The sequence below is a fragment of the Tachyglossus aculeatus genome, chromosome 21, assembly GCF_015852505.1.
Source record: "Tachyglossus aculeatus isolate mTacAcu1 chromosome 21, mTacAcu1.pri, whole genome shotgun sequence".
Taxonomy (NCBI): Eukaryota; Metazoa; Chordata; class Mammalia; order Monotremata; family Tachyglossidae; genus Tachyglossus; species Tachyglossus aculeatus.
The window spans coordinates 18,170,601-18,182,973 of NC_052086.1; the positions used below are offsets into that span (position 1 = coordinate 18,170,601).

General features: G+C 43.5%; 1 protein-coding gene across 2 annotated transcripts in view; it reads left to right on the plus strand.

Annotated features, from left to right (window-relative positions):
* Window positions 1-7,538, plus strand: part of LOC119941945 (sodium/glucose cotransporter 1-like) — a 65,200-nt gene extending 57,662 nt beyond the window's left edge. For both annotated transcript variants that reach the window (XM_038762518.1, XM_038762519.1), the window contains exon 15: window positions 7,149-7,538. In XM_038762518.1, the coding sequence (XP_038618446.1) occupies window positions 7,149-7,366 (218 nt within the window). In that variant the 3' untranslated portion in view covers window positions 7,367-7,538. The remainder of the gene's footprint in view (window positions 1-7,148) is intronic.
* Window positions 7,539-12,373: the final 4,835 nt, after the last annotated feature.

Genomic DNA, 12,373 nt, shown 5'->3' on the forward strand with positions numbered 1-12,373 from the left:
AGAAAATGTATTTTAAATATATCTGCAATGGTTGTGCTCTATTGAGGTCAGTCTTCATGGGAGGTGTTAGTGGCTAACTTTAGTTTTGAAGCTAAGAATCAGTTAATTCCTGGTTTTCAGTTCAGGCTGAGGAAACATTAGCTAAGAGTGCGGAGGGAAGACTAGTTTTCTTTTCTTCCCACTTGATAGTTGTCTCTAAGGCCTAGTTGCGCCTAAATGAAAGGAAGATTCTCTTGAGAATTTATGGCAAGGCTGCTTGCTGTTAGAAGACAGGAAAAGGTATTCCCCCTCTTCCTTTTCCTGAGGGGTTGACAGACAGAAAAATGATCCAGAAGCAGAATGAAGTATGAATTGGAGAGGGGACAGATTGGAGGCAGAGAGCTCAGCAAGGAAGCTAGTACAGCAGTCAAATTAGGGTAAGACAAGAGCCTCGATCAGCGTGGTGACTGTTTGGATGGTGCGCCTACCAATTCTGTTACATCGTTGTCTCCAAAAAGCATAGTACAGTGCTCTGTACACAATAAGCACTCGATAAATATGATTGATTGATTCGTTGATCGATGGAGAGGAAGGTGTAGATCCTGGAAGTGTTGTGGAGGAGGAGCAGTTAGGATTTGTTGACAGACTGAATGTTGGTGTTGAAAGAGAGGGAGGAGTCAAGGACAATGCCGAGGTTATGGGCTTGAGCTGGGGAGGATAGGTATGTCAACTGTTATGGGAAAAGTAGGTTGAGAAGAGGATTTTGAAAAGAAAACAAGTTGTTCCCCCTCTGGACCGTAAACTCCTCGTAGGCAGAAAGCATGTCTATCAACTCTGTTATATTGTATCTCTCCCAGGTGTTCCACACATAGTAAAGTGCTCAGTAAAGTGATTGATTGTTTAGTTCTGGACACGTTGAGTTTGAGGTGCCGGTGGGACACTTGTTTAGAAATGACCTGGAGGCAGAAAGAAATGTGGAGTGCAGAGAAGGAGAGAGGTCAAGTTGGCCAGGTAGCTTTGGGAGTCATCTGCATGAAACTTGAAGTGATGGGGGTGGAAAAGCTCCCCAATGTAGTGAGGGTAAATTGAGAAGAGATGATCCAGGACAGAGCCTTGGGGAACATCCACATTTAGAGGGTGGGAAAACGAGAAGGAGTGGAGTAGAATAAGCCAGTGAGGTAAGAAAACCAATAGAGTATTGGGTCAGAAAAGCCAAAGTTAGTGTTTTCAGGAAGAAGTGGTCTATGGGGTCGATGGCAGCTGAGAGTTTTTTTTTTTCTTTTTTTTTTATTGGTATTTGTTAAATACTTACTATATTCCAGGCACTGTACAAAGCGCTGCAGTAGATACAAGATAATTGAGTTGAATTCAGTCCCTGTCCCACATAGGGCTTACACTCTTAATCCCCTCTTTACAGATGAGGTAACTGAGGAACTGAGAGGTTAAGGGACTTGCCCAAGGTCACACAGCAGACAAGTGGAAGAGCTGGGATTTGAACTCAGGTCCTCTGACTCCCAGGCTCGGACTCATTAGGATGGAATAGATTTGGCAAGAAGGAGGCCATTTGTGACTTTGGAGAGAGGGGTCTCCGTGGAGTGAATGAGGAGGAAACTTGATTGTAGAGAGGAGAGAGGTAGTGAGGACAGCTGGTATATACAGTCTGTTTAAAGAGTTTGGGCAGAGATGGGAGGAGGAAGACGGGGTGATAGCTGGGTGTTGAAGAGTTCATATTATACTAGGTTGCTTCCCCTACCTGTAACTTATTTTAATCTCTCTTCCCCATTAGATTGCACACTTCTTGAGGGCAGGGATCGTGTCTACCTATTCTGTTGTTTTACAGTACAATGCCACAGTAAGCACTCCCTAAATACCACTGATTGATCTGGATTATTCAGAAAAGTTATTTTAGTATAGGAGAATTTAGACCACTCAATCACCTTACCCCCTCCTACCTCACCTTGCTGCTCTCCTACTACAACCCAGCCGCACACTTCGCTCCTCTAATGCAAACCTCCTAACTGTACCTTGATCTTGCCCCTGTTGCTACTGATGTCCCAACCACCTCCTGGAACACCCTCCCACTTCAAATTAGACAGAAAATCACTCTCCCCCGCTTCAAAGCCTTATTGAAGGGAGATGAGAAGGGATATGAGAAGCAGCATGGCTCGATGAGAAGCAGCATGGCTCGTTAGGAAAGAGCCTGGGCTTTGGAGTCAGAGGTCATGGGTTCAAATCCCGGCTCCGCCAATTGTCAGCTGTGTGACTTTGGGCAAGTCACTTAACTTCTCTGTGCCTCAGTTACCTCATCTGTAAAATGGGGATTAAGACTGTGAGCCCCACAAGGGACAACCTGATCACCTTGTAACCTCCCCAGCGCTTAGAACAGTGCTTCGCACATAGTAAGCGCTTAATAAATGCCATTATTATTATTATTATATTTCCTCCAAGAGGTCTTCCCTGACTAAACCTACTTTTCCTTTTCTTCCACTCCCTTCTGCGTCACCCTGACATGCTCCCTTTATTCATCCCCACTTCCAGCCCCATAGTTCTTTGGTCTTGTCTTATGCTATCGAGTTGCTGCTGACCCAAAGCAACTCCAAGGACACATCTCTCTCAGAACGCCTCACCTCCATCCACAATTGTTCTGGTAGTGTAGCTGTAGAGTTTTCTTGGTAAAAATACAGAAGTGGTTTACAATTGCCTTCTTCCATGCAGTAAACTTCAGTCTCCACCCTCGACTCTCTCCCATGCTGCTGCTGCTCAGCACAAATGAGTTTTGACTTGTAGCAGATTGCATTCCACTCGCTAACCATTGCCTAAGCTAGGAATGGCACGTGTATGTCTCTGCTTGACTTTCCCTCCCATAGCCGAGACTGGTATGATAATAATAATAATAATGATGATGGCATTTATTAAGCACTTACTATGTGCCAAGCGCTGTTCTAAGCGCTGGGGAGGTTACAAGGTGATGAGGTTGTCCCACGGGTGGCTCACAGTCTTAATCCCCATTTACAGTTGAGGTAACTGAGGAACAGAGAAGTGAAGTGACTTGCCCAAAGTCACACAGCTGACAAGCGGCGGAGCTGGGATTAGAACCCATGACCTCTGACTCCCAAGCCCGTGCTCTTTCCACTTAGCCATGCTGGTTCTCTAAGGCATATTACCGTATCGTATGTAAATTGTAGGCGCCCTTGTAAACCTAATTCATTCCTCCATCGCTGCAGAGTTTGACACACACACCTCATTGTGTTGGCAAGGATGGTGGTGGGTGAAATTGTGGCCAAAATAATAATAATAATAATGATAGCATTTATTAAGTGCTTACTATGTGCTGGGCACTGTTCTAAGCACTGGAAAGCAGGGGAATGTGTGCTGGTGCTTAGTACAGTGCTCTGCACACAGTAAGCGCTCAATAAATATGATTGAATGAGTGAATGAATGGGGCTAGGCCATCAAGCTTTCTGGTCTTGACACCAGTTAAGGAGTCTGACTCGGTGGATGGGCTCAACAGAAATCCTGAAAATAGGTGGCTGATTTCTGTGGTGTAGACTGCTGGGACTACTCTGGTAACCACCTGCTGGTCTCTGCCACTTGGGCTGTAAGTGGATTTTATACTTACATTTTTGTGTAAACTTCACAGTGTGACACACCCCTGCCCCAAAATTTGCCTGCCACACCCACTGCCCCTAGCATCATCATCAGTCGTATTTATTGAGCGCTTACTGTGTGCAGAGCACTGTACTAAGCACTTGGGAAGTACAAATTGGCAACATATAGAGACAGTCCCTACTCAACAGTGGGCTCACAGTCTAAAAGGGGGAGGAATTCCTAGCAGGAATGTGACTGGTTAGGGATAAGAGTGTTTTTGGCCTAATGGATAGACCACGGGCCCGGGAGTCAGAAGAACCTGGAATCTAATCCCGACTCCTCAGTTTGGCTGCTGCTGTGTTACCTTGGACAAGTCACTTAACTTCTCTATGTGTCAGTTCCCTATGTAAAATGAGAATTAAGACTGTGAGTCCCTTGTGGGACAGGGACTGTGTCCAACCTGATTAGCTTAGTATCTACCCCAGTGCTTAGAACAGTGCCTGGCACATAGTAAGTGCTTAACAAATACCACCATGCTTGTTATTATTATTATTATTAGTGGCACTGCTCCAACCAGGTCCTGAAGCCTTTGTGACCAGAGAAGGTCTGACTTACAACAAGCGAGTCCAATTGAGTGTGAGTGTGAGTTATTGAGTGTGCAGAGCACAAGACTAAACACTTTGGGAAAGTTTAGCACAGTAGAGCTGATAGACACAATCCCTGTCCACAGTGAGTTTACTGTCTAGAAGGGGGCAGACATTAAAATAGAAATAGAGGAAATGGCAGAATGGAAGTGTAAGTACAACAGACATAAAAATAAAGGACAGGGAGAATGGTCGAGTATGAGGATACGTATTTAAGTGTGGTGAATCTATCATTCATCATCATCTTTAATTCAAGGACCTTAGAGGAATGTTTATAGCTTCCAAGTTGGAAATTTTCTGGAGTTCTAGCATCCATATTCTCACAGCTTCTAGATTCCCCATGCCCTCAAGCAGGGCCATGGAGAGTATGTTGCATGAAGTTGGCCTTAATTCACTAGCCTATTTACTCCAGGAAATGGTTAGACATAAAGCCCTTTCAATTCTGAGATGCCTAGCCATTTTCACTGGGTCAGTGAAGTAAGGACAATAGGATATAGGTGCCGCAAACCCGGTATGCTAGTGTTTAAAAGTGCATTTTATGAGATCTATGATCTCCAAGCAGAGAGCGTTTTATTGATCCTTGCACTTTTCCTCTGTCTGCCATCTAGCAAAGATCATACATGCTGTGCTCTGCTGAGGCCAAAAGTCACATTATGATTCTGGGAATTTATGGTTAACAGTGCTTATTCTTCAGTAGCCCATTTTGGGGAACTCTGGCTAAGATTTTTCCAGCAAGGGAGGGCAAACAATTATCTTCTCAAAGAGTTACATATTGAAATCCTGTGACATTTCCTCTGCCTTCCATACATTGAGAAAGCTTTTGCAGGCACTGAACAGTATTTCTGTCTTCTGTTTTCAGGTGAATCAAGAGATTCAGTTCTAGTTATGGTAGTGACTTTGATAGGTTGTAGCAAAGACCATTTCTTCACGATTGGCAGGTTAATTATTCTTCGTAGGGCCTAATCCTCAGTGTTGGGAGGTATGCTCAGGAGAGGTGGTGTTGCTATCTTTGTAAGACTCCTTCTTCTGTGGAAAGGGGTCATCTATAATCTTCATTGATCCTTTGTGGGTGTGTTTGTGTCCTCAAAGCTTCTTAACAAATGCACAGAAATCCTTGGTTTGGATGTGATCTTGAATAGCCTTGGATCTTTTCAATTTTAGAGTATCACCACTTACTGTGGTGCATGTTGGTTTGCTTGTTTTACCTTTTAGTTGGCAAGCTCCTTGGGGGCAGAGAACATGCTTACCAACTCTATTGTATTATACTGTCCCAAACGCCTACTGCTGTGGACCCAGTGACCGCTCAATAAATACCATTGTCCTTTATGATCCAATGTAGGCTTTTAATAACAGTCTCTATGGCGTTGATCCTGAAGAGCAGCAAGATGTCGGTGATGCATTGTTGCTGCTTCTCTTTGATTTCTGAATCTTTCTTGTCAAACGCTTGCGGCGTTTTCTAGCAGCGTCAATAGCCTCAACGACTGGTAGGCAGTTCATCCATTCAGTATTCTGTCAAAACACTCATTTGCTGCTCTCTTTGGGCTCAGGCAGATGGGGTTTCTCACTCTTCCCCTAGAAAAGAGGAAGAGACACCCACAGCAGTGAGGTCCCTGCTGGTCCCTTCTCCACCGGCGGGCCGAGGTCTCTAATGTGGGACCAAAGCCGCCCACCTCCCACCCCCTGGGAATCCCCATCAGCTCCTGCTTCAGCCTGGGAAGGAGGGAGAGACACCAGCAGGCTTGAGGACTTCCCCACTGGACTACCGAGACTTGTAAACTGAGAGAAAAAGCTGCCACTGCCGGTGGCATTGTTGGGTTGAGCTCTGGGGACCCCGAAAACTGTGCATCTCTAGCCAAAGTGCCCTACTGCTCTTACCGTGTTTATGCTTGTCCTCGTTTGAAGTTGTTTGGTATTGCTTCATATTCTCATTGTCATCATAAGATGCCTGTCACCAACCTCCTCCTCCTCCCTGGGCCATCATTCATAGGTTGTGAACCCCTTTGGGTTCACCTATGTAATTTTTTTTCCAGCATTCAGTACAGAACTTTGCACACGGTAAGTGGTTAAATACGTTGACCACTGCTCTGATAGGGGCTGCTCTGTCATGTAGATATTTTCTTTCTCCAAGACTTCGTACATATTTATTACTCTATTTTACCTGTACATATCTATTCTATTTATTTTGTTAGTATGTTTGGTTTTGTTCTCTGTCTCCCCCTTTTAGACTGTGAGCCCACTGTTGGGTAGGGACTGTCTCTATATGTTGCCAACTTGTACTTCCCAAGCGCTTAGTACAGTGCTCTGCACACAGTAAGCGCTCAATAAATACAATTGATTGACTGACTTTGACTTTCAGCTATTGATAGTTTTGGGTGCAACGTGGCAGAAAATTGATTATAATAAAAATAATAATAATGGTATTTGTTAAGTGCTTACTATGTGCCAGGCACTGTTCTAAGCACTGGGGTAATAATAATGATGGCATTTATTAAGCGTTTACTATGTGGAAAGCACTGTTCTAAGCGCTGGATAGAAGGTCATCAGGTTGTCCCATGTGGGGCTCACAGGCTTAATCCTCATTTTACAGATGAGGTAACAGGCACAGAGAAGTGAAGTGACTTGCCTAAAGGCACACAGCTGACAAGTGGCAGAGTGGGATTAGAACCCACAGCCTTTGACTCCCAAGCCCGTGCTCTTTCCACTACGCCACGCTACTTCTCTGCTTCTTCTACTTTTCAGTGAGAATTGGAACAAGTCATGCAATGATCAGTCCACATCTGCCGCTTCATAAAACATCAGTAACGTGACCATTCTTTAGGTCTCACTTTCAGACAAATGGACATCAGTATGCTGTGCACACCTTAGAGCTTAGGTCCAGATGCCTTTTTTCCCCCCTCCATTCAGAAAGTGAAATATTGCTATTTTCCTTTGATATAGCTCCTCAAACGACAACTAAGGGATGCTTTAAGCGTGCCTATGACTTCTTCTGTGGTTTGGAGGTGCAGAAAGGCCCTAAAATGACTGAAGAAGAGGAGAAAGCTATGAAGATAAAGCTGACTGACGTTTCAGAGACGCCCTTCTGGAGAAACATAGTGAATATCAACGCCATCATTCTCCTGGCCGTGGCTATTTTCTTTCACGCTTATTTTGCATAAATTCTGTCCTGTTAGAGAATATAGTTGCGAAGGCATGAATATCTTTATTCCTTTTCAATATTACACTCTGTTTCATTTAACTGTAGATTTTACAAAGCAAACTATGTATCCATCTATATAGCTAAATATTTTCATTCAATATTTCATGAAACCCATAAATAAAGATGTTTTATTGACGTATTTCACAGTGGCTTCAACACAGACATTTCTGTTCTTTTAAGCTTTTCTTTAGGTGAAATCTACCCAAACATTCACTTTGGATCCTCTTGTTGAATAATATGTTTACATACCTTGTTTTTTGCTCCACCAGAAAGTGCCCAGATGTAGTTGTTCAACGTGAGGACATGGGATCTCAAAGAACTAGATTGAAGTCACCTTTTCCAGTTCTGACTCAGTATTAGAGTAAGTTTATTCTTTTTATAGAAAAAGAGCCAGTAAAATACTGGGTGGTAAAAATTTGGACAAAGAGGGTTTTGGCAGGTAGAAAAAGTGGTCGGAGCGGATTAGGATGGAATTGGATTAGCCAGGAAGAGATCACCAGAATCTGTGGCATCTCAGAAGAGTGAAGAAGGAGAAATCCCGATTGCACTGGGTCAGGAAGAGATGCCAGAGGGTAAGTAGTGGGAGTGGATGGATCTAGACTGTTCAAGAGTTCTGACAGGAAAGGGACCCAAAATGGCCATAACTAGATGGTGCAGTGGGATGAGGGATGACTTTATCATTACGGGGAGAAAATTTGGCTTGTTTGAAGATAGGAAGCAAACAGAGGAGACTGCGGGGGTTGAAAATAATGATGAGAGAAGGGACGAAGGCAGGAATAGTATTTTTTAGGAGTTGAGAAGGGATGGAGGGGTTAACTTATAAATCCCTACTCCTGCTTTGCCTGACTTGTATCAACCCCACCTACCCCAGTCCAACTTCAGCTGGCCATGTTTCCACCACTTCTCTGATTGGCCTTGGTGCTTCATAACAACATACCTGCTCATTTCTACCCCCTTATCTGTGGTTTGGGGGCTAAGCCATCACAAAACTGAGTAGCCATTATAACCGCGGATGAGTTACAGACTATCTAAATTAAGTAAGAGCACGGGCTTTGGAGTCAGAGGTCATGGGTTCAAATCCCAGCTCCGCCAATTGTCAGCTGTGTGACTTTGGGCAAGTCACTTCACTTCTCTGGGCCTCAGTTCCCTCATCTGTAAAATGAGGATTAAGACTGTAAGCCCCCTGTGGGACAACCTGATCACCTTGCAATCTCCCCAGCGCTTAGAACAGTGCTTTGCACATAGTAAGCGCTTAATACCATCAAAAAAAAGTAATGAAATAATTAAATAAATATCTAAATTCATCTGTAAAATGGGGATTAAGACTGAGAGCCCCCCGAGGGACAACCGGATCACCTTGTAAGCTCCCCAGAGCTTAGAACAGTGCTTTGCACATAGTGAGTGCTTAATACCATCATTATTATTATTATTATTATTAAATCTGGTCCTGAGTGTCCTTACAAATGTTTTAGGGCCAGGATGGTTTAGGCAACCGGAGGGAGCTATGATAAGACTGTGGAAAGTATCTCTCAACTCTTACTACTTATCTGTGAATACAGTTTTTCTATTATAAAGCTTCTATACAAACCAGTTTACAGCACTCATGGCCTTGGGGACTCCCTGGAAGACCAAACTGGATCTTTTTAAAAATCATGAATATTCTTGGACTCCTGAAAGTTTTCTGGTTGACCCCCTGTGAGCTGAATAAAGCATCTGAAACACTCTGTGTTCTCTTCAGAGTTAATCAATAAATAAAAATTTCTTGAGGAACTGAGTACAAAGCACTAAGAGTTCACAATCTGCTTTAGACAACAAAGGTGATGAACGGATGACAAGATGTGGACAAATAATATCAATGAAACTACATTATTTGGAAGAAAGGTACTATCTATACCTTAAAAAATTACTGTTTTTCAGTGTGTTCAGTAAAAGCTTTTCTTTGAAAAAGCACAACATAGCGGTGTGTGTGTGTAATTAAAAATACACTTGGCAGTAATCTCAAAGTATTGAGGGAAATTTACTGTAGCTCAGCCAACTGCTTGCTGTGTGACCATGGGAAGGTTACTTCACTTCTGTGCCTCAGTTTCCTCAACTGTAAAATGGAGAGCAAGTACCTGTTCTCCCTTCTACTTAGACTGTAAGCCCCATGTGGGACAGGGACTGTGTCTGACCTAACTGTACATTAACATGAGAAGCAATCGTATTTATTGAGTGCTTACAGTGTGCAGAGCACTGTACTAAGCACTTGGGAAGTACAAGGTGGCAACATATAGAGACTGTCCCTACCCAACAGTGGGCCACAGTCAAGAAGGGGGAGACAGAGAACAAAACCAAACATATTAAAATAAATAGAATAGATATGTACAAGTAAAATAGAGTAATAAATATGTACAAACATATATACATATATACAGGTGCTGTGGGGAATGGAAGGAGGTAAGACGGTAAGAAGCAGCGTGGCTCAGTGGAAAAAGCACGGACTTGGGAGTCAGAGGTCATTGGGTTCTAATCCCAGCTCCGCCACTTGTCAGCTGTGTGACTTTGGGCAAGTCACTTCACTTTGGGCAAGTCACTTCACTTCTCTGGGCCTCAGTTATCTCCTCTGTAAAATGGGAATTAAGACTGTGAGCCCCACGTGGGACAACCTCATCACCTTGTAAATTCCCCAGCGCTTAGAACAGTGCTTTGCACATAGTAAGTGCTTCATAAATGCCATCATTATTATTATTATTCTCTGGGCCTCACTTACCTCCTCTGTAAAATGGGGATTAAGACTGTGAGCCCCACATGGGACAACCTGATCACTTTGTAAATTCCCCAGTGCTTAGAACAGTGCTTTGCACATAGTAAGCGCTTAATAAATGCCATCATTATTATTATTCTCTGGACCTCAGTTACTTCCTCTGTAAAATGGGGATGAAGACTGTGAGCCCCCCGTGGGACAACCTGATCACCTTGTAAATTCCCCAGCGCTTAGAACAGTGCTTTGCACATAGTAAGCGCTTAATAAATGCCATTATTATTATTATTCACTTTTCTGGGCCTCAGTTTCCTCATCTGTAAAATGGGGATGAAGACCGTGAGCCCCACGTGGGACAACCTGATCACCTTGTACCCTCCCCAGTGCTTAGAACAGTGCTCTGCACATAGAAAGCACTTAAATGCCATTATTATTACCTACCCCAATGCTTGTGACAAAAGTGACAGTGACACATAGTAAGTGCTCAACAAATTCCATAAAAAACACCACCACCACACTGATTGATTCATGTGCCTGGCTGCCCCTCACCACAGCCTGTTACCATAGCAACAGCACTCACAGAACACACAATTTCTGGGATTATCAGTGAAAGGTGCTGGGAGAGTCAGGGACACCTGGATTTACTTAATTACCAGAGTTTAGGTCTGTTGAGGGAGACAAATGATTTTGCAAAATCAGCCCCAACTGTGGAAAGTGCACAGGGATTTTACGTCTCGCAGTGCTCTCCAGAAGGATTCTGGCTAGAAACCTGCCAAGAAGGGAAAGGTTACCCTGAGAAATTGAGCAAGATCCTAATGATCCATGATGTAATGCTAGTAGACCCAAACTGAAGGTATCTTAAGTGATCCATTCCCCAGCAGAGAAGCAGTGTGGCTCAGTGGAAAGAACACGGGCTTTGGAGTCAGATGTCCTGGGTTCGAATCCCGGCTCTGTCAGCTGTGTGACTTTGGGCAAGTCACTTCACTTCTCTGTGCCTCAGTTACCTCATCTGTAAAATGAGGATTAAGACTGTGAGCCCCCCGTGGGACAACCTGATCACCTTGTAACCTCTCCAGTGCTTTGCACATAGTAAGTGCCTAATAAATGCCATTATTATTATTATTATTATCAGCTTAGTAGGACAAGGGGTACTGACCTAAACAGCATGACCTAGGGGAATGAGCACATGCCTGGGAATCAGGAGACTTGGGTCCTAATCCTGGCTCTGCCGCTTACCTGCTGTGTGACCTTGGACAAGTCACTTTACTTCAGGACCTCAGTTTCCCCAGCTGTAAAATGGGGATAAGATGCCTTTTCTCCCTTCCGTTTACACTGAGTCCAATCAGCTCACATTGTATCCACCTACTCTAGTGTATACATTAATACATTCAATCATATTTATTGAGCACTTACTGTATGCAGAGTACTGTACTAAGCACTTGGGAGAGTACACTATAACAGAAACAGTACCCTGCCCACAATGAGCTACTCACCCAAGCGCTTAGTTCCAATGCTCTGCACACAGTAAGCACTCAATGGATTTCATTCATTCATTCAATCGCATTTATTGACGCTTACAGTATGCAGAGCACTGTACTAAGCACTTGGGAAGTACAAGTTGGCAACATATAGAGACAGTCCCTACCCAACAATGGGCTGCTATTAATTGATTGGTTGAAACACTTCTTCCTAAACCCCAGCCCCACAGCACTTGTATATATTTGTATAGATTTATTACTCTATTTTACTTGTACATATTTACTATTCTATTTTGTTAATGACATGCATATAGCTATAATCCTATTTGTTCTGACGATTTTGACACCTGTCTACATGTTTTGTTTTGTTGTCTGTCTCCCCCTTCTAGACTGGGAGCCCGTTGTGGGGTAGGGACCGTCTCTATATGTTGTCAACTTGTACTTCCCAAGCGCTTAGTACAGTGCTCTGCACACAGTAAGAGCTTAATAAATATGACTGAATGATGAATCTGGGTCAACTCCATAAGGGTGATGGGGCTAGTGACCTCCCTAATGCCCCCCCACTTCCACCAGCCCCATGGATGAGCCCCCTCCCCATCCCCCCAACCTTACCTCCTTCCCCTCCCCACAGCTCCTTTATATATGTATATATGTTTGTAAGTATTTATTACTCTATTTTTTATTTGTACATATTTATTCTATTTATTTTATTTTGTTAATATGTTTTTTGTTCTCTGTCTCCCCCTTC